Genomic DNA, 23,624 nt, shown 5'->3' with positions numbered 1-23,624 from the left:
ATCACCTTTCCAAATTCTATCCCAAGCCACGAATGGGGAAGAAAAGCACCGCTGCTTTTTTTGTTCCGTTGATCCAATTGGCCAACAGTCTCCTCTCTGAAGCCACGCCCTCCTTTGCGTCACGCCCGTGCCTTAGGCGGGTATTTCGAAGCGAGGGCGGTTGGGCGCGAAACTCCCTCCGTCGGTAAGAGAAGAGGCTCCGAGGCGAGCATTGGCGGCGGCGGTGGTGGCGGCCATGGAGATCCCTTCTCCGGAGGAGCTGGAGGGGCTGAAGTACGTGGAGCTGCAGCGCCTGGCCAAGACTCTCGGCCTGAAGGCCAACCTCAAGGTGACCAAGGCGGTGTACACTCACCTCCCGCCATACTTGCGGCTTCGACCTTGGCAGCGTTGGTTATTCGCCTGAGGGTCTTGGAAGGTGCCCTTAAATACAAAGGAAGGGCGCTGGTCCCGCTCTGTCTTGCAGAAACCCACAACCTCATCCTCGAAAAAGCCTCTGGGGAAGTAAGGGTCTGTCTTGAAAGAGAGGGTCCTGGAGGCCCCCCTTCAGTTGCAGGGAAGGGCCATAGAGCAGGAGGAGAGAGAGCACTCTGCCAGGCAGGAACTCTGCTTAAAGGCCTCCAAAGGAGACAAAGAGCTCTTCCTATGAGGTAATCCCATGAACATAGCTGGGCTGTGGGGCCCTCCCTATCCCTGGGGCTTTCATCCATGGATTCACGCAGCCATGGCTTCAAAAGCAAACCTTGCTTTTGCCATTTCCCTTCAGGGACTCCACTTCATTATCCATTGTACTCCATGGCACTTCAGCATCCACAAATGTTGATATCCACAGGTACCCCAGTGAATGCCAAGGTCCTCTGTATAGGGGAGGCTGTCAACTGTCATCATGGTGACCCTATGGATGAGGACCATCTGTAGCCCTGCTCAGGTCTTGCAGACTCAGAGTCTATCCATTTGTAATACAGCCTTCCTCTTTTCCTACTGCTTTCCATCTTGGCAGTCATCATTGGCTTTTCTAGTGAGTTGCTTTCTCTCATGATGTGTCCAGAGTATGGCCTCTCAGTCTCAGTTTAGTCATCTTGGCTTCCAGGGAGACTGGGCTTGATCTGCTCTCTGTGGCCCATCCATCCATTGGCCTTTTCTCAGAGCCCTTCTCAACCGCCACATCTCAAAGGAGTTTTCTTCCTTTCAGCTTTTTTCACTCTCCACCTTTCACAGCCATGTATAGAAATGGGAAGTATGATGGCATGGACCATCCTAATATTAGTGTTCAATGATACTGTATATCTCTGCACTTGAGGATCTTGTCTAATTCCTTCCAAGTCCTAGCCTTCTTCCGATTTCTTGACTGTAGAGACTGCATTTTGTTTAATCCAGTGGTCCCCAAACTTTTCTTTGCTCCACTCGCCTAGGAAATGTTTGATTAAGCACCTCTTGTTGTTGTTAACTACCCTTGACCCACAGTGACAGACTGGATAAGACTTCTCTCATTCTTCCAGTGCTCAGTTCCTGCAGATTCATTCCTGTGGTCTCATTCCTGACTGAGTCTAACCATCTGGCAAGTTGGCTTTTACCTCTTTCTGCTGCCTTCTACCTTTCCTAGCGTCACTGTCTTTTCTAATGATTCATGCCATCAAGTAATACTGCATTTGGAAATGAAAAAGCCTGATAATTTTTGAACCACATAACTTACTGTGGATGGACAAACTGAACTTTAAAAAATGCAAATCTAAATTATTCTAAGTTGTTCAGGAAAAAATTGTAAACAAGAAAATCAATCAAATTGTGAACATAAAATTTAATTACTTCTTTGCTCCTGCTTCTCATTCATGATTTTTGTCAAAATGTGGAACTTTCCTGCTGACTGCGATCCATTTCCAGAGTTTATCTTGATTGACAGTTGAGAACTGAATCCAGATTCACCCAAATATCTTTGGGCCACAAGGAGCAGCCAGTGGCTGTGATTGGGCTGGGACTGCGGTGGGCTGCCACAGCAGTCCCAGACCGTCAGTCACCACAAAGAGTCAGATTTAATATACTCCTTTTTGATCTGGTCCAAAGGACTGGATCACAGCGCCAGAGTGACATCCGGCTGCTTTGGGGGAAGTTGCCTTATTTGGCCCATGCATTTCAGGCCTTTGGCATACTCCCTGAAATTCCATCTCACGCCCCTTGCAGGTGCAGACATCCTGGGCTGGGAACCCCTGGATTAATGACTCAGCCGAAGTATGGAAAATTCTAAAGTATTTCAATGGCAACATCATATTATATCAGTTTTAAAGTTATGTAAAGCAGCTGTGGCCATTTTTGTTGATGTTCAGCTATAAACCTGCCTTTGCGCTTTCTCCAGTAATAGATCCAGATATTTGCTATCTTCTGCTAGTAGCATGGTGTCATCTGCATACATTAAATTGTTGTTGTTCTCTGCTCCATTTTTCACACCTCCTTCCTCTGAGTCTAATCCTACTTTACATATATGTTCAACATGCATGTTAACATAAAATACAGCCTTGCCTGACTCTTAAAACTTAGAAGCCATTCTGTTTCTCCCTAATCTGTCCTGACTGCATCCTCTTGTCCTGAGTATAGGTTACACATCAAAATGATCAGAAGTTGTGGCGTACCTATTTCTTTAAGAGCAATGCTTAGTTTTTCATGATCTATACAATCAAAGGCTTTGCTTTAATCTGTAAAGCACAGGCTGATTTTCTTTTGAAATTCTTTGGTGCACACCATTTTCTAATGTATATTTACAATATGATTCTTGTGCCTTTTCCTTTCCTAAATCCAGTTTGTACATCTGGTGTTTTTCATTCAGTATATAGTGGAGCCTAGACTTACGTGCGGGATCCGTTCTGGACCCCCCGCGTAATGCAAATCTCGTGTAAGCTTGAGCCCCATTCAATAGTATGGGGCTTGTGCTTGCGGTGGCGTGTAAACAGGAAGTCGCGTATGGAGCGGGCACACTGTATAGTAAAAGCCTTTGTCGTAGAATTTTGATCATTACTATGCTTGCTTGGAAAAATAATTCAATAGCCCAGTGGTTACTGCAACCTTTGGTGAGGATTGCAACATATATATATATTCATATTCCTTATTTGGAAATCCAAAATCTGAAATACTCAAAACTCCAGAACTGTCCACATTGGTGGCTGAGATCATTTATATCTTTGCTTTCTGATGGTTCAGTGTATACAACCTTTGTGTCATGCACAAAATTATTTAAAATGTTTTATAAAATTACCTTCAGGCTATATGTATAAGGTGTATATGAAATGAAAGTAGAAACCAGAGCTCCTTCCTGATCATAAGTAATCAGCAGTGAAAGACACTAATACTTTCTCCTAATCGCACCATTAACTTCAGCAGCTGAACAGCATAGAGCTAAAGTGGGGGCTAGTAGATCAGTATATCTGAGACTGACAGGAGGTAGATTGGGTCTCCCAGAACCCCAAACATGTTTTCCTTTGCTCCAAACCTGAAATTACTAACAAATCAAAGTGAAGCCATATTACAGAGACCTGAATGTTGGGAAAGAACCTTGAGCAGGGAAGCTAACAGAGATACAGTTGAAGCTGCACGTCCTCTGAAGACTGCAGTTCCCAGTATGAAATATATCTCTTTCTGATTATCTGAGCAACATGGGCTGATTAAGGGAAAGTTAATTTAATACTGAATTGTTGGTTGTTAAAAATTAACAATCAATAGACACATGAACTGAATGAAGCAATTAAAACCTCTAATATACACGAGAATATTTAGTTATCTGTAACATCACCTTGCAAGCTTATAAATGTTGGATTCATACCAATAAAGTTGTTTTTCTTTGTTCCTGAAACAGACTGCTGGACTATTCTGTTTTAGAGGGAATCTCTTTAACCAAGGATAACAATCTTTTCACACAGATTCAAGATCTGAAAACCTGCAGTCGGCATACACTTGTGCAGTTGTAGTGGGAACTGATATCTCAGTTCTCCCCTCTACTTATACCACTACTTTGAGAAGAACAGTTCTCAGTTACACTCAGTCAAGTGTGCTTAAGTGGCAGCAGCTGCACAAAGTGACAGCATGCTCTTTTTTCTCTAGTGTTAAATAGGAAGGAAGAAAAAAACTGACATGGCTTGAGAGTATTTTGCTATGCCAAAATCATATTCAGATGTATGTTGGATTTGTAAAATGGCTCATAAAGAAAGGAGTGTGTGGTTAAAGAAGAAAGACTTTGGTTTTGCTTCCCTGTGTTGTAGATTATTTTTTATGGTTATAGTTTCAATTGGGTATGATAAAACAATGAATGTCTTTCTTAACCTAGGTGCTTCTTGATTTTGCTTCCCGATGTCGCATTTTGTTGGCTGGTGGAAAAAATCCAAGCTAAAAAAATCGGTTTGGATGGTGGTATTCTTTCCCACACATCTTTTGTATCTAGCAAACAGCTTGTAAATAACAAGGGGCTGAAATTTGAAGACAATATTTTTACTACTGCATAGGCAACAGTGTACAGTATCATAGAAGAATTACGCTGTCTGTTTACTTCTGTGTGAACTCAACAATGAAAAATCACTTGCATATAATTGTACTTCAGGCATTACAGGACAGCTATGTTTCCTCATCCACACAGTAGTGAAGGATGTCCATAACTTACATTTTAGCCGTATGCTTACACCCATCTTGGATGAATGTAAGCATACGGCTTCACATGCTCCTACTGCTATTTTAAGATAAATTTGCTATTATTAATGAAAAAATTTTCCTTGGTTAGTTTGTATATAACTTTATTCACAAAAGTACCTTTCTGTATTATGTGCTGAAGAATTATGAAATGAAACTGCATGTACCTAGCCCTCAAATTTGTTATAACTTTTAACAGGCAGAAAAGTTGCTAAATGTGCTGAAGCAACACTTCCGTGAGGTAGTACATGAGAATGGAAGCATGGTAAGCAATTACAAAAAATAATTATAATTGCTTTTTTCAATCTGTTTCCAAGAAAGGTACTATCAAACTGAGTACTGTACTATAGTCTCTGCTTTCTACAGAGTGAATGATACTTTGTCTATGAAATGCCTCATTCACTTGTTGGCAGGGTGAGTTGGTAACCAAATGATTTAAAAAAACAACACTCCCGGCTTTTTAACTGAGTATTCATTTTTTAAGAAACATCTAGCTATTACTGTTTTCTACTCTTCTCTCGTGAATGTAAACATTTTAATTTTAACAGTTTATTGGCAGTTGTTCATTGTTATACCAGTGTCAGTTGCTTCTTCATAATCACTTTATTTTCTAATGCAAGCAATCCCATTGAGAATCAAATCTTTCAATTAATTTAAGTTCAACAACAAACAAAAAAAAAACCACTTGCTTTAAAAGAGTACTTTTTAAAGAACAAGGATTGAGCTAGTGGGCATAACATCTGAACTGCATTTTGCCACTCCTATACTGTTGTAGTCCCTATATGCCCATAAATAATAAGCAGGAATAATTCTTAACATTCTTATTTTCAATTGTCTCTGAGTGTATGTTATGTACAGTCTACATAAATTCAGATTTAATAGGAATGATAAGCAGTAAAAATGGTGTTTTATTGAAAGATAAATCATATCAAAGCTTAATAAATTTGAATTGCTAATGTTAGAAATCATTAAAACAGTTGATCCACTTTCTGATATATAAAACAATGTTTCACAGTACTGTATTAATATAATAAGCAGGATTCAAATTTTTCATTAAAACTTTAATTAAAAACCAGTTTAAACAAAAAAAAAATTGTAAGCTTTTTAATGTAAAGTCGAAGGCATCAGGAAGAAACTTTTTTTGAACATGGCCACATAGCCCGAAAAACCCACAAAAAACTATGTAAGTTTTTTGTTTGTTTTTGTCTGTTGTTGGCTATGCATATGAGGGTAAGAAACATGTTTTCCCTTGTTTGTTATAATCATTCTCACAACATGAACAATATGACAGAGCAAGCTGATAGTTGAGAATATCTCCCACTTTTTCATTTACAATATTGAAATTGATTTGGAAGCAGAAATAATGTGGTCTAATTTCTTTTGTATAGGTCAAAAAGAGAACCTCTTCTGCTGTAGATACTGAGGAATCTGACAATAGTCAAATATTATTTGCTGATCTGTCTATGGTTACCAAAAAGCGTAGAAAATTAAATCGTCATAATGTACAGGAAAGTCTAGAAATAGAAAACCTTTATGAAGCAAACCCTGAACTCCATCCAGAAAAAGAGGTACTCTTATGTATATGAAAGTTATATTAGTCATAGTCCTTGCCTGTTATGGATGTTGTTGATTTGCCATGAAAAATATCAACTGCAATGTACAGTGTGCCCATGCCAACCGTGGACTTGCCTTTTGTGTACGACAAGCCCCTACTTTTTCAGTGGGCATGAGTATGCATGTGCACCCATTGAAAAGAACGGGACTTGGGGTCTCATGTTTTTTTGCTATCCACAGCATGTCCAGAACAGATCCTCGCACGGATTGCAAGGGAGTACAGTATAGAAAAAACAATCATAGCTCATCACATAAATAACTGGACAGTTACAGCATTAACAAGAGTTGTGTGTATAATGTGCCAAGAAATATTACCAATGAATTTGAACATATTACACAATGTTTTGTAATTTCCTGTGCCACGGTTATTGTGTCCCTGTTACTCATCAGGAGAACAAAGTCTTATGCAGGGCATAACTCTAAAATATATGCTTGATCCCTCTCTTTTGCCTACAAATTTGCAAGCTTATCTTCAGGATGCTATCCTAGGTATACTTACCAGGCACTAAGTAAAAATAGGGGAGGGATTTGTTTATGAATAAATATGCTTAAGATTGCATTTTATTTGTTAGAGCAAAAGAGGGAAAGACAGCCTCAGAACATCACTTTTGTAGCTCCAAAACAGCTTTATCTTGCTCTCTTTGATGCTAAAATGATAGAAATGCACTCTCACACAGCACTCATTATAGGTAAGGCTTTAAAGAAACTATCAGATCAATAGTATAAAAATAGGTTTCTTTTACTGGTTTCCTGTAGCAAATCTGAACTGGAATACTAGCTCCTGGATTTTGCTAGCTCTTGTATACAGCTCTAAAAATAAGAATCACCATGCTAGAACAAATTATTTCTTGCTATACAGTAGGCTTTTTTGAGAATCACTAACCAGACTTATACAGTGGTACCCCGGGATACGAATGCGCCGCCTTACGAAATTTCCGGGTTACGAAAAAAATCCATTAAAAAAAACTGTTCCGGGTTACGAAGGTTATTTCGGGTTACGAAAAAAAATTTGGTGCTTTTCGGCGCTTTTTCGCACGAAATCGCGGCTTTTCCCCATTAGCGCCTATGGCATTTCGGCTTGCGAATGCTTTTCGGGTTACGAAAGCGGCGGCGGAACGAATTAATTTCGTAACCCGAGGCACCACTGTACAGTATTTCAAAAAAAGTAAAGATATGACATTTATAGTCTTCAGTTCCTTTACTAATGTGCCATTTTCATAGCAACTGCACACTGGTGTTAGACTTGAATTTAGACTTGGAATTTGAATTGGCTTAATTAGCTCTAGGATCTTATCTATGTTTATACGAAGGTAGTTAGAAACAAGAGATTGGCAGAGACAAAGTATTTCAAATTAATTGATAAATTTATTGTGGAAATACACATACGCTAAAGACAACCTTTCACTCACACATACACCCAAGACTTGGGAATAAAGGGATTAGCTGTAGATATAGACCAGATGCCTTCTGATGGGTAATAATTACCTGAACGAGGCTGCTCCTTATGATGAATAGATGTTTTGGGACCCAAGCCATACAAAGGGGACTGGGAAAGCGGCTGAGAGTCAGAGCTAAATCAAAATTCAGTGTGACATGGAGGACACCCAGATTTCACCTAGCACACTGAATAAAGAATTTTGCAGTCTAAGTAGACCTGATCTAAAGCTACTTCAAAGGTAGTAAAGATTTCCATGGTAAGATTACTTTGATATAGATAGATTGAGAGGTGATAAATGCTGTCTCTTTGAGCCCTGCCAGAAGACATCCTGGGGCTATAAATTACCTTAATCCCCCATGTAAGGTGTGAATCTTCACTGTCTGCAATTTTCTAAGCTACCGCTTAAGAGTCATACCAGAGAATCTACACACCCAGAACTATGAGAGACCATCCATTTTTCACAGCCTTTCTCATAACATTGGGTTGGCATTTTCTTTTAGCAGTCTAGCTAACTCAGTCTCTTTGTTATGTCAAACCAGCAGATAATTACTTGCCTAGTTTTCATTTACTTACATTGCTCCATGCTTGTCATTTTATTCTCCTTTGTCTTGGGGTGGAGAGATGAGCAAGTTAAAAAGCACCAGTCCTAATATAGGTCCTTCGGAAATACCACACTATTCCACTGCTGGGACTGTCCATTAATTCCCACTTTGCTGTCTCTTCAAGAGTTATCCACTCATGAGAGAGTCCTTTCACCTCATGACTAAATCTTCTGGAGTCTCTAGGGAGAGACTTTGAAAAGTCTTTCAGACATCCCTACCTACATCTCTATAACAATGCGATAAATGGATATGTTAGGTCAACATATAACAATCTGTAAATACCTATTTTCCTATTTACTATTTTGTTTGCATTCAATATGAAGGGGGGAAACGTGTAAAAAGTATACATGGTAGAAGCAGAAGGTGAGATGCCAACAGTGATGGTTGGTGGCCATCATGATAGTGGAGACTTGAATCTGCTGTGGGTTTTAGACTGAATTTCAAATTAGCTATTAATCCTTGGACTGATTGTATTTGCTGCTTCACTGACTTGGAGCCACCAGCTACTGATGTAAACCTCAAATACATCTGACCCTGTAGATTCTGGAAGAGCTGAAAGAAAGTGAAGAGTTGCAGGATGCTAAATCTGGAACAATACTGAAGATGAACCAAGACGAATATGGGACAAAGAGAACAATGACAGGAAACCTGGCAGAGACGTCTGCTACTCCAGGTCATGAAAAAGAGAATACTGCCAGACAAAAAATAATTGAAAGTAATTTGCCCTTATAGACTATTAATATTCTAATTTGGCAGCTTGCTACAAAGGACGGTATCTTTTTAATGTGCTATCATATTTTCAAACTTTGTAAAAAGCTAGGACTCAAAGGAACTAAACAATACTTTAGAAATGGGGGCAATTTCCACAGCGCCCTTATAGGTTGTATCTGGTTTTGGCCAAAATGACATTACATCACTTCTGGTTTCCATTTTGGCCAAAATACAGTAGAAAACATGAAGGGATGCACTCTTTTTTAAAGCAGCCTAGCTTTAACACATTTAAAGCTTTAGGGTTACAAGCGCCCCCAAAGTACTGTACCAATCTCTCAACCCTTCTGAACCTCAAATGTTAAAAAAGAAACTAATGTGATTTTTTAAAGAACCTGACAAAGTTTCCACTGATGTGCTCAAGTGGATTAACCATTTCACAAACCCGTTTAATAAGTACAGAAGCATAATAAACATTAAAATATGAAGGCTGATTCTTGATGAAAATATGAGCTGAATTGGGGCACCTTAACTCTAGAATTCAAATATAGGTGTGTTAGTCTGTAGAATCAATATATAGAAAGATCTTGTAGGTCTCAAAAGGTCTCAGAGGTACTACAAGATCTCTCTACACATACTGTATATATACTCATGTATAAGTATAGAATTTTTTGTCAAACTGACCACAAAAAGCTGGGCCGACTTATCCATGGGTCAATGTAAGTAGTATATGGTACTTAACGCTAGAAATAACAAAGAATAGTTTTGAACCTACATAGTATTATTATTCCTTGTTTGCAATCAGATCAGGTGATCATATGAATGAGATCATATGAATGAGAGATCTCACAAGTACCCTGCAGCCCTGATAATGTCTTGCAAGCTCAGCGTCATGGCTTCCTTTATTGAATGAATCCAACTGTAGCTTAATCTTTCTCTTCTCCTACTGCCATTTACTTTAATAAGCATTTTTGTCTGTGCCAATAATAATGCTATATAGGCTATATTTCAGAGGAAAGAACTGACAAAATCACTTCTGAGTATTCCTTGTCTAGAATATCCTATGAAATTGTTGGGGTTGCTATAAGTCCACAGGCAACATGGAGACACATGCACAGTGTTGTCTTCACATGTTACCAGAGTACAATAGCTTCAGTTTAGCCATTCTGGCTTCTAGTCAGTTATGTTTTCCACTAATTTTAAATCTGTATCTGATCTTTTTATATGAGGCAAAACTCCTATGAATTCTCTCTCTGGAAAGAATCTTTATAAGGACAACCTGCCAAAATCTGGGAAGAGAGGAATTTCTACCACTCCAAGTAAGTTACAGGCCTACCTGGCACCAACACTATCCAAATGATAACTTAATTGTACACAACTCAGTTTTTAGAAATGGACTTGATATGCTGTTGTGACTTTGGCTAACAGCTCATTCCAATGGATTGTTTTCTAACTTGAATTATTTATTTAAAAAATGTAAAAGATTTTCATTGCACAACAGTGGTACAAAAATGTTGATTTAATGGTCCAAACTACACTGCAGAAATAAACCGGTTTGAGACTGCTTTAACTGCCCTGGTTCAGTGCTAGGGAATCCTGGGGATTATAGTTTATTATATTACCAGAGCTCTGACAGAGAAGGCTCAATGTCTCACAAAACTACAGTTTCCAGAATTCCCTAGCATTGAGCCAGGGCAGTTAAAGTATTCTCAAACTGGATTATTCCTGCAGTGTGTTTTGGACTAATAACACCAATACTGTATGCAGCAATCATTCTTAGTCTGTTTTAATACTTGAATCCCATGATATCTACTACTGATAAGTGTCATATCTTGGATTTATATGCTTATTTTTTGCTTCTGTTTCCCTAAGTTCTTTTCACACAATCCTCTGTATACTGGGAATTCCTGCCTAGAGAAGGAATTCTGTAACTGACAGTCTCTTGAAGGACATTTAAATGATAGAATGTAGACTGGTAAACAAAAAATGTAAAAAAGCTTTTTTAAAAAGAGCTTGCTAATACTTAATTTTAACCATTTGAATTGTTCATCTTATTAAAAAGAGGGGACCCCAAATCCTTTTCTGACAATAAGTTTACCATCTTATGTGGCCATAAAATATTATATTATTAATTTACAAGTTATTTCTGTGTTGTTTTTCTTTCATTTACATATGAATGCAAAAATGCTAAACAGGAAAAGTTGTGTTTTCCAGTTTTAGGCAGTTATAGATAATTTAAGTCTCTTAATAGTTCTCATTTTTAAATAATGAATTCTGTTCCCTTGCTGGGCAAGAGACTATATAAAGACTTGCTTTGTTTACATCGGACATTATATTTTATTCAGTCCAAATATGTATTCATTAATAATTATTGCTTTAGTAGAAGCTCCAGACTCGGGCAAACTAGCAAGTTATCAGTGTGTGTATGTGTGCACTTAATAAAATACCAATGTGCTTCTTTTGATTCTGTAGATTTTAAAAAAATTCATGAGGCTCAGTTCAAGAAAATGCTATCTATTGACGATTACATCGAAAAGAAAAATAAAATGATTTGCAACTTCAGCAATTCAGCTAATGAGGCTAAGGTAAATGTTCACCACCCCCAGCCCTAAATAGATTCTCTGCAATGAAGCTTTCATTCAGTCATGCTAGTTACTTTGCAGGATGTATGGATGCTTTGAAGAAATTAAGAATTTAGCCTCCTTTTTGCTTAAGATACTCCCATCAATGAAATAAAGTCCTGCTTCAGACTCTTTCATGCAAAATATTCTGACAATATACTGACTCAGCAAACATCTCCCAATGTTCTCCTTGTTTTCTTCACACTCTCTTAAGTCCTCTGTATTTATTAAATTTTATTAAATTTATAAAAATCACATAAGTTATAAATCTTATAATAAAACTAAAACAAAAATCATGTGATATAAAATAATTTAAGAACAGCATTAAAATTAAAACTGGAAATAGGAAACACTGTACATCACCAAATGCTTATCCAAAGGAAAACAAAAGGAATCAATCTTACTTAGGATTTTAGAAAGTCTTATTTTGGCTGTCCCATGTCTCTCTTCAACTGCTTTCCATCTACAATCTGATGACATATATAGCAGCTTGCTTGATGACTATGTAATACCCATAGCTTGACAATAGCTGAAAGTCTATGCTCATGCAGATGTCATATGTTTTTGTTTGTGACTTCTTTTGGTGTTGGGGAAGAAAACTACATAAGAACCTTAGAAAAGGTTCCATTTGGGAATCCTGATTCATAATAATGCCCATAATAAGATAAGAAATAATTATTTTCTCATTTCTCAGATGCTGGCAAAGAAGAACAATTATTTGAAGACCTCTCACAAAGAAACTCTAAACAGTAATTCCAAGGTGAGAATAAATTCTTGATCAAGGTTTTAACTTAAAACAGGATGGTCTTTTTGATCTCTCATGTTTTACTCCAAATCAGACAGGTCAGACTTTAAAATGTACTAATACACTACATGTTTGCAGATGTGTTCGAATGGGATTATATTCAGCCCCCATCCTCAAAGGAGTAGGCCCACTCCTGCATGTACTCCTGTAAACCTTAGGCGCTCATCACGCAATTCTCCTGACACAACAAACAAAAGTATTTTATATCGGAAATCAGCGTTCAGCTCAACTGGCCTCTCAGCCACCAAAATGAATGTCAGGTAATAAGCATTATATGCAGCATCAACTAATAAAATGCATAGTATTTATTTGGTAATATGAGAATCTACCTCAGCAAGTTTATAACACTATGGAATCAAAGCCTCAGAATGTTTAATTTATAGTGCTATTTAAAAAATCTGGGGAGTGTCAATAGTTACAAATTGAGGAATTAAATCATGTAAATAATAATTTTTATTCAGATTCACTGAGTCTACAAAGGACAATGAGCACAAACGCTCCCTTACCAAGACTCCATCTAGAAAATCTCCATTCCTAAATGACTGCAGCCCAGGGAGCCAGAAGAACAATAAATATGTCACTAGAAAGAACATCACTGGAAGTACAACAAAGTGTCAAACTCCACAAAACTCTGGTAACTTAGTTTATTTTTGTACATTGCGTTTATTTTGAAAGTAAAGCAGTTGTTTCTGCTTCATTGCCCAAGGAATTTTATTAGTAAGGCATGGGAGAACATGACCATGAAGCTAGAACATTGCTCTACAGTAGGCAGCTTAATTTGATTTTAAGTAAAACTTTGTAAATTCACATAAAGCATTTTTCTTTCTCCCTTACTGAGCCTTGGTATCCTGTCTGACATCCTTCATTAACTTGAAACTGTTAATTGATCCACTTCAAGTTTTGTTGTCTGTCTTGATTATGGGAAATCATCTTTCTTCAAAAGAACAATTTCCCTGAGAAGTTTTAATACTCTATGGAATTAAGTTCTACAAAATTATAATACAATAATTTACAATTTACTTCTCCAGCAAATTAAATGAGTATAACGATTCAGCTTCAGTTCATTAACAATAAATGTCATCGCTTGCTTAACTGTTTGCTTCTGGTTATTAAAAAAGCAGTATCAGTATAAGTCTAACTGTTGCTAGAATCCAAAATAGATACACAGTTAATTTATTGTTTCCACTATATTTATAGCTCATTCATTAATTGTAGATCCCAAGTTTTGAGTTTAACATGTACATTTTGGTACGATATTCTTATCTCTTAGTGATGATCAATATTCAATTGTCTCCTATTAGCTGTTACCCCTTCCAAGTTTGTAACTCACAATGCAGAACCAAACAGCACTAAGCCAGTATTTGATCTACAAGCAAGTCTGTCAAGGCCTCTTAATTATCAGCCTCACAGAGGTATTGCAATCTTTTTATTGAAACTCTATTTCTAACACTCAGGAATAGGGCAGGCAGATATGGTATTTGGTCACAAATTGTATGGCAAAATAGTTGCAAAATGGTATTTCCCCCAAGGCAATTCTGATTTTCATTATACTTAGAAAGTTTTAAAATTTTTGCTTATATAGTGGACCTTTACCATCTGTGGGAGTTTGGTTCCATGCCCCTCCCCTGCATATGGGAAAAATATAGATGCTCAAGCCTCCATGTTCAATGTCTGTGACTTGTCCATGTCTGTGAGCGCATGCCACTACTGACAAATATGGGGCATGACAAGCTGTGGATGCTCCAGTCCTAAAATAGCAAGCTTGCCAATGAGGCAGGCCCACTGTACCACCATCTTTTATAGAACACTGAATGTGCCCTGCATACCCATAAATATTTATGCCAGTCATGATGGGGAGAATTGTTCCTATCGTTTTGTGTTTGTTCTCAACCTATGCAGGCCAAAACACAGACCTTTTCTAAAATTCAAGGTTTCTAAGCTGGATGGTGGACATATTTGGAAATCTGAGAACTAGTGTCACAAAATGGTAGCCTACGTAGTGAGAAAGTACAAGTAACTTCGCCAAGGGACTGAACACAAAATAGGAAGGGTTTGAGCTCCAAATACTAAACCACATATTTGCCCTTACAAAATACTTTTCACAGAATGAAAATCAGTGATGCTGGAAAGACACCTGCCACACACACAGCCACCATCATGATACAGACAAAATTAATCTCTTCTCCTGTTCCACAATACCATGTAGGCAAGACTTCACACTACCTTACTCTACATCAGGGTGGGAGTCGTGTGGCCTTTCAGATATTGGACTGTTACTACTGGTTCTATTGTCAAGTCAGATGAGAAGTGCAATTCAGCAATATCACCCAATTCCCACCCTTGCTCCAAATTCACCAAATGAAGTTATGCTACTTAATGAAAAAGAGAATATGAAAAATACAATTATATTTTGGCCCATTTTATCTTTCTGCTGATACAGGAAAACTTAAACCTTGGGGTACATCAAAGGAGAACCAGAGTGTATGTTCCCACAAGAGAGATCTTAAACAGCCACCTCTCCAGACCAGGCAAGTATATGATCCAATGCTGTCTTGTAATCTGCCAAAACCTGTACCTACCCTGTTTTTCTTTACTAAGTAAATGTTCAGGCCTTAAAACAGAATTTCATTTATACAGAATATAGTGTGAAGGAACACAGTATCACATTTGTATCAGCCACCTGAAAGGGGATGTTACATTGTTTATATTATGTAGCATGTAATCTATGCAGACTTAGCCAAATACCTGCTTAAGTATGTGAGTGCATAACATGCTAGATTCAATAGTGTTTGTACATAGAGGTCCTTCACCACTGGTAATAGCAAGCTGCATACTACTGTTATTGAAAATTTGGACTGCAGTGTTTGATAAAAACCTAAGTAGCTTGATGTTGATATCATGTTTTCCCAGTTTCCAGGTATGGAGGCCAATGAAGTTGCATTTGGCGACAATCCTGGAAAACTGTTGTTGCCTTATCATTCAGGAAATAAATCAGCTGTATTTCAATATGCTATATAAATTGTCTGTGCAATTACTCTTATCACAAATTGCACAAATACAGTAGCTAATCCACCACTCTCTAGTGAAGCCCTTTCTAGTAAGGTAGTTCTCATATATGTCTCTTGTTAAATATGCCTGAAATGCTCTACAAGTTGAGTCTCTCTTATCCAAAATACTCCAAAGTCCAAAACTTTTGAGCTACAACACAAGAAATGTAGTATGTACATTTGCAAGGCTGCAGATAGACATGAACAAACAATGCCATTGCGTTGAAGGCAGAGGTGGTTGGTTGGTGGGCTCCATGAAGATATCCTGTACAGTAATCACATCCCTTGTATAAAATAAAATGGTGTTTGTATATGTTGACTGCTGAGAGACATAAGATTTCAAAAACCTGATAAAGGCCTGTTACAGACAGCCAAAATAAAGCTGCTTTGAGTCACAGTGGAGGAATGGTGTTTCAATGATGCATGTGTCCAAGAGTCAGAAGTCGCCACCAAAGCCACGCTCCTGTCCTTAGGGCTGGAGCGTGGCTTTGGTGCGACTTCTGGACTCTTAGGACTCATGCATCATTGAAACACCATACCTCCACTGTGACTCAAAGCAGCTTTATTTTGGCTGTCTGTAACAGGCCAAAGAAATGCTTGAAATATAGAGTGAACTTTCCAGTGGCTGAGAAGAGGCAAACAGTACCAGAGGTTAGCAAGTGATAGGACCCAAGAAGAGCAGCCCCAGCCTGTTCACTGATGGGCAGGGCAAAATCTAAGTTTCCTTCTTTAACCTGCAGCCTGCAAACACTTCACCATTTTATTTTACATAAGGAACCTGTTTACCATACAGGAGATCTCCAGGGAGCCACCCCAGCCAGCTTTAGCTTTGAAGATGGTGGCAGCACTCCTGACCGGCAAATATTCCAAAATCCAAAAGTATCAGAAATCTGAAACACTTCCAGTCCCAAGCATTTTGGGTATGGGAGACTCGATATGTATAAACCAAGAGCAGGCACAAATCTTAATTCCAGGTGTTTTTTTTTAATATATATGTTACAGGGGCCACCTTGCTGCTGTACTCATTGGAATCAAATGCCCCTTCACCTCTCAATATTGCTTCAGTGCTTTAACACTTGGAACTGGGGTTAAAAATCATGCACACATCATAACAGCATAGATCTAAGCTATTGTTGAACTGGGCCACACTATCCCTGCAGTGTTCTCATCAGCAGACAAGCTTTTTTTTTTATCCTGACAGGCTTTTTAGAGAACTGAATATTTCTCATATTTCCTTTTCTGTGTCTTTAACAAAGGTGAGTTCTTGTTACATATAATTGATCAGTTTAGTTCAGTCTAGAAACCATTACAACTAAGAAGAACACTTCCAATTTCTCTTCACTGGCTTTATCTAATTTTAATTCTGGTGCTTGAATAATCCAATTCAATATTTTTCACTTTCAGAGAAAAGAGACGGGAGAAACATACACAGGGAAGAAAACAGAGAAAAGACCAAATGCTTGGAATGCGGAGGGGACTAACTGTTGTTTAAAGTTAATCCCAAAATTACTGTGTAAATATTATTTCCTTGTAAATATTTTTACTTATTTTCTTTGCAATAATGCATTTAAGACAGCCTGTACAGACCTAGTAAGGTTGTAAGTGCAACTGTTCCTTTTTCTTTTGTAAATCTCAGTTTACCAAGTGTATATCAGCTATGTGTTGGTTTGCCTGGAATCTAAACTTTTCTTTCTTTCAAAAGCATGGACCAAAAATCTCGTATTATATTGGACAGAAGAGACAAAACAGCAAGTTTTAGACTCATATTATTCAGTTTTTAATTCATTGTTAATTAAAACATGGTTATTAACAATATACTGTGCTATATGATTTCAAATATATAATTAACTTTTGCAGCTGTGTGAGTTTAGGGTGTCCACAGTAGTTGAACAGTATTCCTTCAAATGCTTAATGCATTCTACTTTCTGGGATTTTTTTCATATAGCTCATAAGCACATTCCTCTGTATGTGCTCTGTCTTGAATTAATCCGATGTAGTCGATCTCCAGCTGGAATGGACCATCTACCTTGTCTCCTACAGTTAATCCTAAAGTACTTATCTGTTAAAGAAAAATACAATTAATATTTAACACTATTTAACACAGCATTAAGCTTATTCAACTTGAAGCCAGTTAAGATCAAATTTCACTATAGCAGTCATAATTGGAGGTCAAATCCTTGCCCAGCTATGGAAACCCACTGAATGTCTTTCAATAAGTCACACTATCAGCGTTAGAGGATGGCAACTGCAAACCTCTCCCGTGTAAATCTCGCCAAAACCAAATACAACTGGGTTGCTATAGGGTTGCCATAAGTCGGAAATAACTTGAAGGCACAAAAAGCTATAACTATTATTTCAAGGTACTGGAGCATGTTTGAATTAGCTCCATTTAGGACTAGAAGCATCAATTACTGTAATCAGAAGGAAAAGGAAACTGTATATAATTTTAAAATGACACTAAAAGCAATTGCATCCTCTTAATGTGGAATTTACCTCATTTAATTCAATGGGTTTTACATCTGAGAATACAGAGAACTGAACTGCAAACCATGGTTTACAATGGATGAATTCAGCAGAGTTCCCCTATAATAACAAAAATACATTCCTATTCTCACAAGACATTCCACATTTTGGCTAGAGCTATTTCCAGATGCATTGCCCAAAGGCAAATTGTTTCAAATTTCTGACTCATTTCCCAGTTAAACCAAAAGACTGAACAGTATTGCATGGATACATCTCAAACTCTATAATCTGAAGCCATCAATGGAATGGTATCTACTAGCACAGTAGCAGACAAAATATGATCATGCTAGATCCCTTGGTTACTCATACTACATCTGCTAGGGTTTGTAACTCCTAGTCATTTAATAACAGCAACAAAAATCCCCCCCCCCCCCAATTTTGGCTGTTGACTATTTTGAGAGATATGAGTAGATTTCTGTTTGAAAGAATGTGTTGTGATGCCCAGTTAAAGTACTAAAAACAAATTCCTGGGCCAAGCATGTATTGAGGCATCTTGGGTTAGAATTCCAAGTACAACTTCTTCAGCCATTATTTTACAGCTGAAACCATTTAGCAGGCCTTCTAAACTAAGTCAATTTCATAAGTGGGTTGCTCTGCCCTGCCATCCCAGAATGACCATTCACGGTAAAAGTACAACCTCTCAATTTTATAAGCCTAAAAGTCTATCCATTCTGTGTGGAAGAGATTCCCCTTCCTGCACCTTCATTTGCTCCAGAGGGTTGAGAATTCTTGAATACATTTCATGGGGTTAAAGAGGGAAAGAAAGTCCTGTTAAATCTGTCGCACAACACTGGATGCTACACATGGCTGACTTTTATGGAACGTGTTTTTGAGTATAAGGCTTAATACACCTGTTAATTAACATACTGAATATATATCTTTGGTCACTGTACCACTGGGTGTATGGGCGGAGAACAACTAGAATTATTTGTGGTTACCATTCATCCCTCCAATTCTCTGGCATGTACAGAGAACATGGGGAAGGGGGTAGGCCTTGCTTTTGCACTGAAATTATAGAAGTAGTGAAAAGTCAACATACCTTATCTAACCAAAGCTCATGCTGGCTATCCTGGATTCTTCCTCGGCTTGAAAAAAAGAACTTAGAAAATGGAATCTGTTAATAAGAAATGATTGATTTATTAGGAAGAGTACAATTTAAATAACAGTGGTCTCCAACTGGTTCATAGTAGCATCTAGCTTTAAATACAAAGCTTGCATATACAAGTCAAGAGACTATGGGCCCTTCTGAAGACCTTGCAGCTGGCCGAAAAAGAAGTGGCAAAGAGCCACTCCTTTTTGAGCCTTAATCTAGCTGAAACGGGCAGCTCCATGCCCCTCAGTCTCCTAGCCACATGTACCCCAAAGCCTTCATGAAAAGAAGCTTGGTTCTCAGAGGCTTCATTAACTGAAGTATGCTTGTATTCAAATTCGAAAAGCCCAGCCAATTTCAATTTGGATTTTCTTATTATGAATTATACATTTACACTCATTTAAACAAAGTGCTTCCACTTAAAATAACGTTTGTTCATGAATTTAGTTGTATTAGTAGCTGTGTCCTGAGATTGTCTAGTTTCCAACAGAAGTCATAAATTATTTAAAACTGTATGAAATGTATGTGTTACCTTGATTTCTTCCCAATAGGGGCCCCCTCGTGTGAACATGAAGTAACTATAGAGGTCATCTTTCTGGTGAGAGAAGTATGGATCTGTATAGATGTTTATCATCCAGGGTCTACCATCACCACGAACACGCAGATGTAAGGTGTTGAAAGTTGACCAATCATAAGGGCTCTTTCGATCAAAAGCAACCTAGCAAAATGTGATATTGCTGTAAGTGTTTCAATAGTTATTACATTTAGACAAACTCAGTTTTCCACCATCCCAACTTGAAAACTAAATTTTTAAAATTTTAATAAGGTTCTGCTCTGCTCCCCCAAAAAACTATTCTATTTATATGCCACCCAAGGCAACCTACTCTGGAATAGTAAATTGAGAGCAGATGCTTTGTTTGTACAATCTGCTCTAGCCCTTCCATGTAGGTTTGCCAGCTTGAACTGTCTCATTAAGATCCTGTGTCCAATTACACACAACCAGTGTGGTGTAGTGGTGTGAGTGCTGGACTAGGAATCTGGGAGACCAGGTTCAAATCCCCATTTAGCCATGGAAACTCACTAGATCACCTTGGGCAAGTCATACTCTCAGCAGAAGGAAAGGGCAAATCCCCTGTGAAGAAATCTTTCCAAGACCACTCCATGATAGGACCATCTTAGGCAAAAATGGTTAGAAGATGTATAACAATCCTACAACATTAGAGCCTGATCCATAGCTTTTTAACACTACTCAAGACCTACGATCACACCACCGAAAGAAACAGTCCTAGCAGTTCTAACCATTTTTCATGCCAAGAAGCTTTGTGCACCTGGTTGCGTTGGGAGAACTGTTCTGAATTTCAGGAAAGTCACAAACTTTCGTGGTTGGGATTGGAATTTTGTAGCTGCTATTGCCAGTTTCCACTGGCATCAGTCACTGATGGTATAAATGCCACATTCATAAATAAAATTTATTTTAGATATATTAATTTTATATCTAATACTATATACAAAATAATAAAATGGCAAAGTCAATAAATATTTCAAATTTCAGAATCTGCAAGAATGATCTAAACAGCCAATCCTATTGACAGTTACTTGGCAATAAATCCTGTTAAATTCAGGGATTCACTTTTCTTTGCTTCACATAGGATTCAGCAGTATGTCTCTTACTATTTGTATATGCTATGCCATTTTTCATTAGTGCACAAGCAACAAAATGTACAAATTTTGCTGCTCTAAATAAAAGCATTAGCATGAGAAATGGATGTAGCTAGCTTGTTTATATATATATATATATAGAGAGAGAGAGAAAGAGACAGAGAGAAAGAATTCATCCTCCCCTGAATGTAAATTCTTAATCTATTAACTATATCAGGAATTCTGAGTTCTTTGCCAGCTATATTAATATAGTTTGGGACTATTGATATCTCATTTTCTGGTATCACCTCTGAGATATTTCATTACATTTGCGTAAGAATGATATGTGAACACATGACATGTCCCTGCTGCTTAAAAGGGGGAAAGTAAAACTACTATGTTAAGATTAAGTTATTTCCAATCTTTAATAGCACAATAATTTCCATTTTTACTTGAAAGCAGGTCCCATTATATTCTGAGGCTTAATTCCAAGTAAGTGATAAAAGTCAAGTAATTTGAAATTCAAGTAAGACTTTCACTTAACAGAACTTTCTCCTCCTCTTGCCCTCTCCCATCTCCATATGACCTCCAAATCTGCTCTGGAGGGTTGCTCCTCCCCACTGTGCTAACACATGCTGTTTCATTGGCTGGAACGATCAAATGGATACAATACAGTGTGTTTCAGAATGCAGCAGTATCCGTTCACATCCCATTAAAAAATCATTTAGATTGGAGGGGGAGCACAAATACAGGGAGAATATCACCACCAAGACTAAAAAAAAAGCCAATTGACTTAAATTCAGTGTAAAACCATTATTACACACTGCCACCACTTTACTCACCAGCCGTGGTTTTGATCTCATGGAGCAATAGCCACTGTACCTTGTTTCTCCATCACGAGGTACTGTAGTATTCAGGGTCCCATACAGCACAGCAGACTGGTTGTTTTTGCCTAGTTTTAAGCAAATTTCACTTTTTCCTCCAATTTCGGCATCAGAAGAAATTACCCATTTTTTCAAGTCTTCTTCAGTACGAAACTCCCAAACAACTTTTGTCTGTTGCAGCACATATTCTGAAAGTGGACGTCCCTCTGGCCCTTTTACATGGTCAGCTATTTCCTTTGATAAACGTGCAAAATTACTCTTGATTCCTTCCACTCCCTTCTGAAAACTGAAGTTAATTTTCTTCCATGGTGGGGTCTTATCAGGAGGTGTCCCTGGTCTCTTATAGCTGCTGTAGCAGTTGGGACTGCAGCCATCAACAAGAGGTCTAAACAAGGGAAACATGCCATTTTGCCAATGGCATTTATTTAAAAGATGGACACTGTCCAACACCTTGAGAGAGAAAGGCATAACAGCAGCCTCAGAAACCAGGACTATGTTAAACAGCTTTTCTTGTCCGAATAAAAGTACTAGTGTCTACTTCTGGTTAATGTTCTTTATCTCCATCTGTAACAACAGAAAATAGTGCTTAGTTCACCGATAAGTGGTATCGAAATGTACTTGCTATTGCTATTCAGACCACCATTTTAATTTGATTGAGGCGGAAACTTTCAAACACATCAGGAGCCTAAATATGTAACAACATACTGGAGAGACAAGAGAAGCCAACACCACAGAGCATATCACAATTCCCATCTATACTTTATTTAATTTAACTACAAGTTTAATTAATATCTAGTACCAACTAGTTTCTAAAAATAGGCGAAAAGGATTAATCCAGGTAAACTGGCAAAATATTTTGTTTGCTCATTTAAATCACTTTGGGGTTTTTGAAACAAGCAGCAGCAGAGAAATGTCTTTATAACCAGCCATTTATCAAGACTCCAAAGGATTCATTTTTCTTTTGCCAGCCAGCAAGGCAGCTATAATTATGGGGCGGCTTTTATATGGGGTGTTTGCTATAGGGAGTGTGTCCTGTGCTTTTTAGTGTACGCAGTTTTATACTGTTTATAGTTTATGGTTGTAAATGTTTCTGAGACAAATGAAATAAATAAGCATCACAAGTTTATGCAAAACCTCATACAGCAAAAGCGATTCCACCTCAACATTAGGAAGAACTTCCTGACAGTGAGGGCTGTCCGACAGTGGAACACACTCCTTCCTCAGAGCGTAGTGGAGTCTCCTTCCCTGGAGGTCTTTAAACAGAGGCTGGATGGCCATCTGTCAATGGGGATAATGCTTTGACTGAGAGTTCCTGCATGGCCCTTCTCGGGGTCTCTTCCAACTCTAGGATTCCAGGAGAAACACACATCTCTCCAATGCCATTTTAGGTTGCATCAAATAAAAGGAAATAGAATAAACCAATAAAAGTTGCACTGAAGGCCCTAGAGGAGAGGCCACTCCGCTGGGCCTTTGTAGCTCCTCCAGGGCAGTTCTATGGCAGTGTCTGTCGGATGTTGACCACAGAGTTGCCCTGGAGGACCCAGAGATCCCTAGAGAGGCGTCCTGTGCTTTGCGGTTCTTCCCTCCAGGGGGCCCCGTGCCCTGACCCTGGCGAATGCGGAGGGAGGAGTCTACAAGACAAAAAGAGCACTTTCCCTGCCATGAGGCACTCACCCTCAGCAGCCATATACAGGTCCGCCGGCGAGTCCCACACTGAAGGCCCTCCGGAGGGGAAAAAACAACCATAGAGTTGGAGGAGAGAGCCCTCTATGATCATCTCCTCCGGAAACAAGCGCCTCGCGCCAAAGGTTCCGCCTTCCCTGCGCAAATAAGCTCCTCCTTTTCCGCTCCGCCCCACAAACGTTTTTCCGTTCCCCGGCTGCGAGCTCTTCTTGGGTCTTCTTGAGCCTTCTCCCTTTGGAAAAGAGGAGGAGAGCGCCTTTGCCTCGCCTCACAAAGAACCTTACATTCCCACATAGATAGGCCTCTCAC

At 38.4% G+C, this 23,624-nt stretch overlaps 2 protein-coding genes across 4 annotated transcripts; one reads left to right on the top strand and one right to left on the bottom strand.

Annotated features, from left to right (window-relative positions):
* Window positions 1–126: 126 nt before the first annotated feature.
* NUSAP1 (nucleolar and spindle associated protein 1) lies at window positions 127–17,312 on the top strand. 3 transcript variants are annotated; one of them, XM_042452002.1, is made up of 12 exons: window positions 127–328; window positions 4,862–4,927; window positions 6,051–6,230; window positions 8,857–9,031; window positions 10,251–10,343; window positions 11,497–11,609; window positions 12,340–12,405; window positions 12,529–12,710; window positions 12,912–13,084; window positions 13,752–13,862; window positions 14,891–14,978; window positions 16,902–17,312. In XM_042452002.1, the coding sequence occupies exons 1-12, from the start codon at window positions 236–238 to the stop codon at window positions 16,987–16,989; spliced, it is 1,428 nt and encodes a 475-aa protein (XP_042307936.1). In that variant the 5' UTR covers window positions 127–235; the 3' UTR covers window positions 16,990–17,312. The 3 variants fall into 3 exon arrangements, with proteins under 3 accessions (XP_042307936.1, XP_042307951.1, XP_042307943.1); XM_042452009.1 differs by having other exon boundaries at window positions 128–328; window positions 10,254–10,343; XM_042452017.1 differs by lacking the exon at window positions 6,051–6,230.
* On the bottom strand, window positions 17,251–23,624 carry NDUFAF1 (NADH:ubiquinone oxidoreductase complex assembly factor 1). The gene is made up of 5 exons (XM_042452030.1): window positions 23,307–23,624; window positions 21,591–22,196; window positions 19,643–19,828; window positions 19,060–19,134; window positions 17,251–17,556 (listed from the first exon to the last, which is right to left on the bottom strand). The coding sequence occupies exons 2-5, from the start codon at window positions 22,098–22,100 to the stop codon at window positions 17,416–17,418; spliced, it is 912 nt and encodes a 303-aa protein (XP_042307964.1). The 5' UTR covers window positions 22,101–22,196; window positions 23,307–23,624; the 3' UTR covers window positions 17,251–17,415.

The sequence above is a fragment of the Sceloporus undulatus genome, chromosome 1, assembly GCF_019175285.1.
Source record: "Sceloporus undulatus isolate JIND9_A2432 ecotype Alabama chromosome 1, SceUnd_v1.1, whole genome shotgun sequence".
Classification (NCBI taxonomy): domain Eukaryota; kingdom Metazoa; phylum Chordata; class Lepidosauria; order Squamata; family Phrynosomatidae; genus Sceloporus; species Sceloporus undulatus.
Note: the sequence above shows the minus strand (reverse complement) of the source record. Positions and strands in the feature narration are given on the sequence as shown.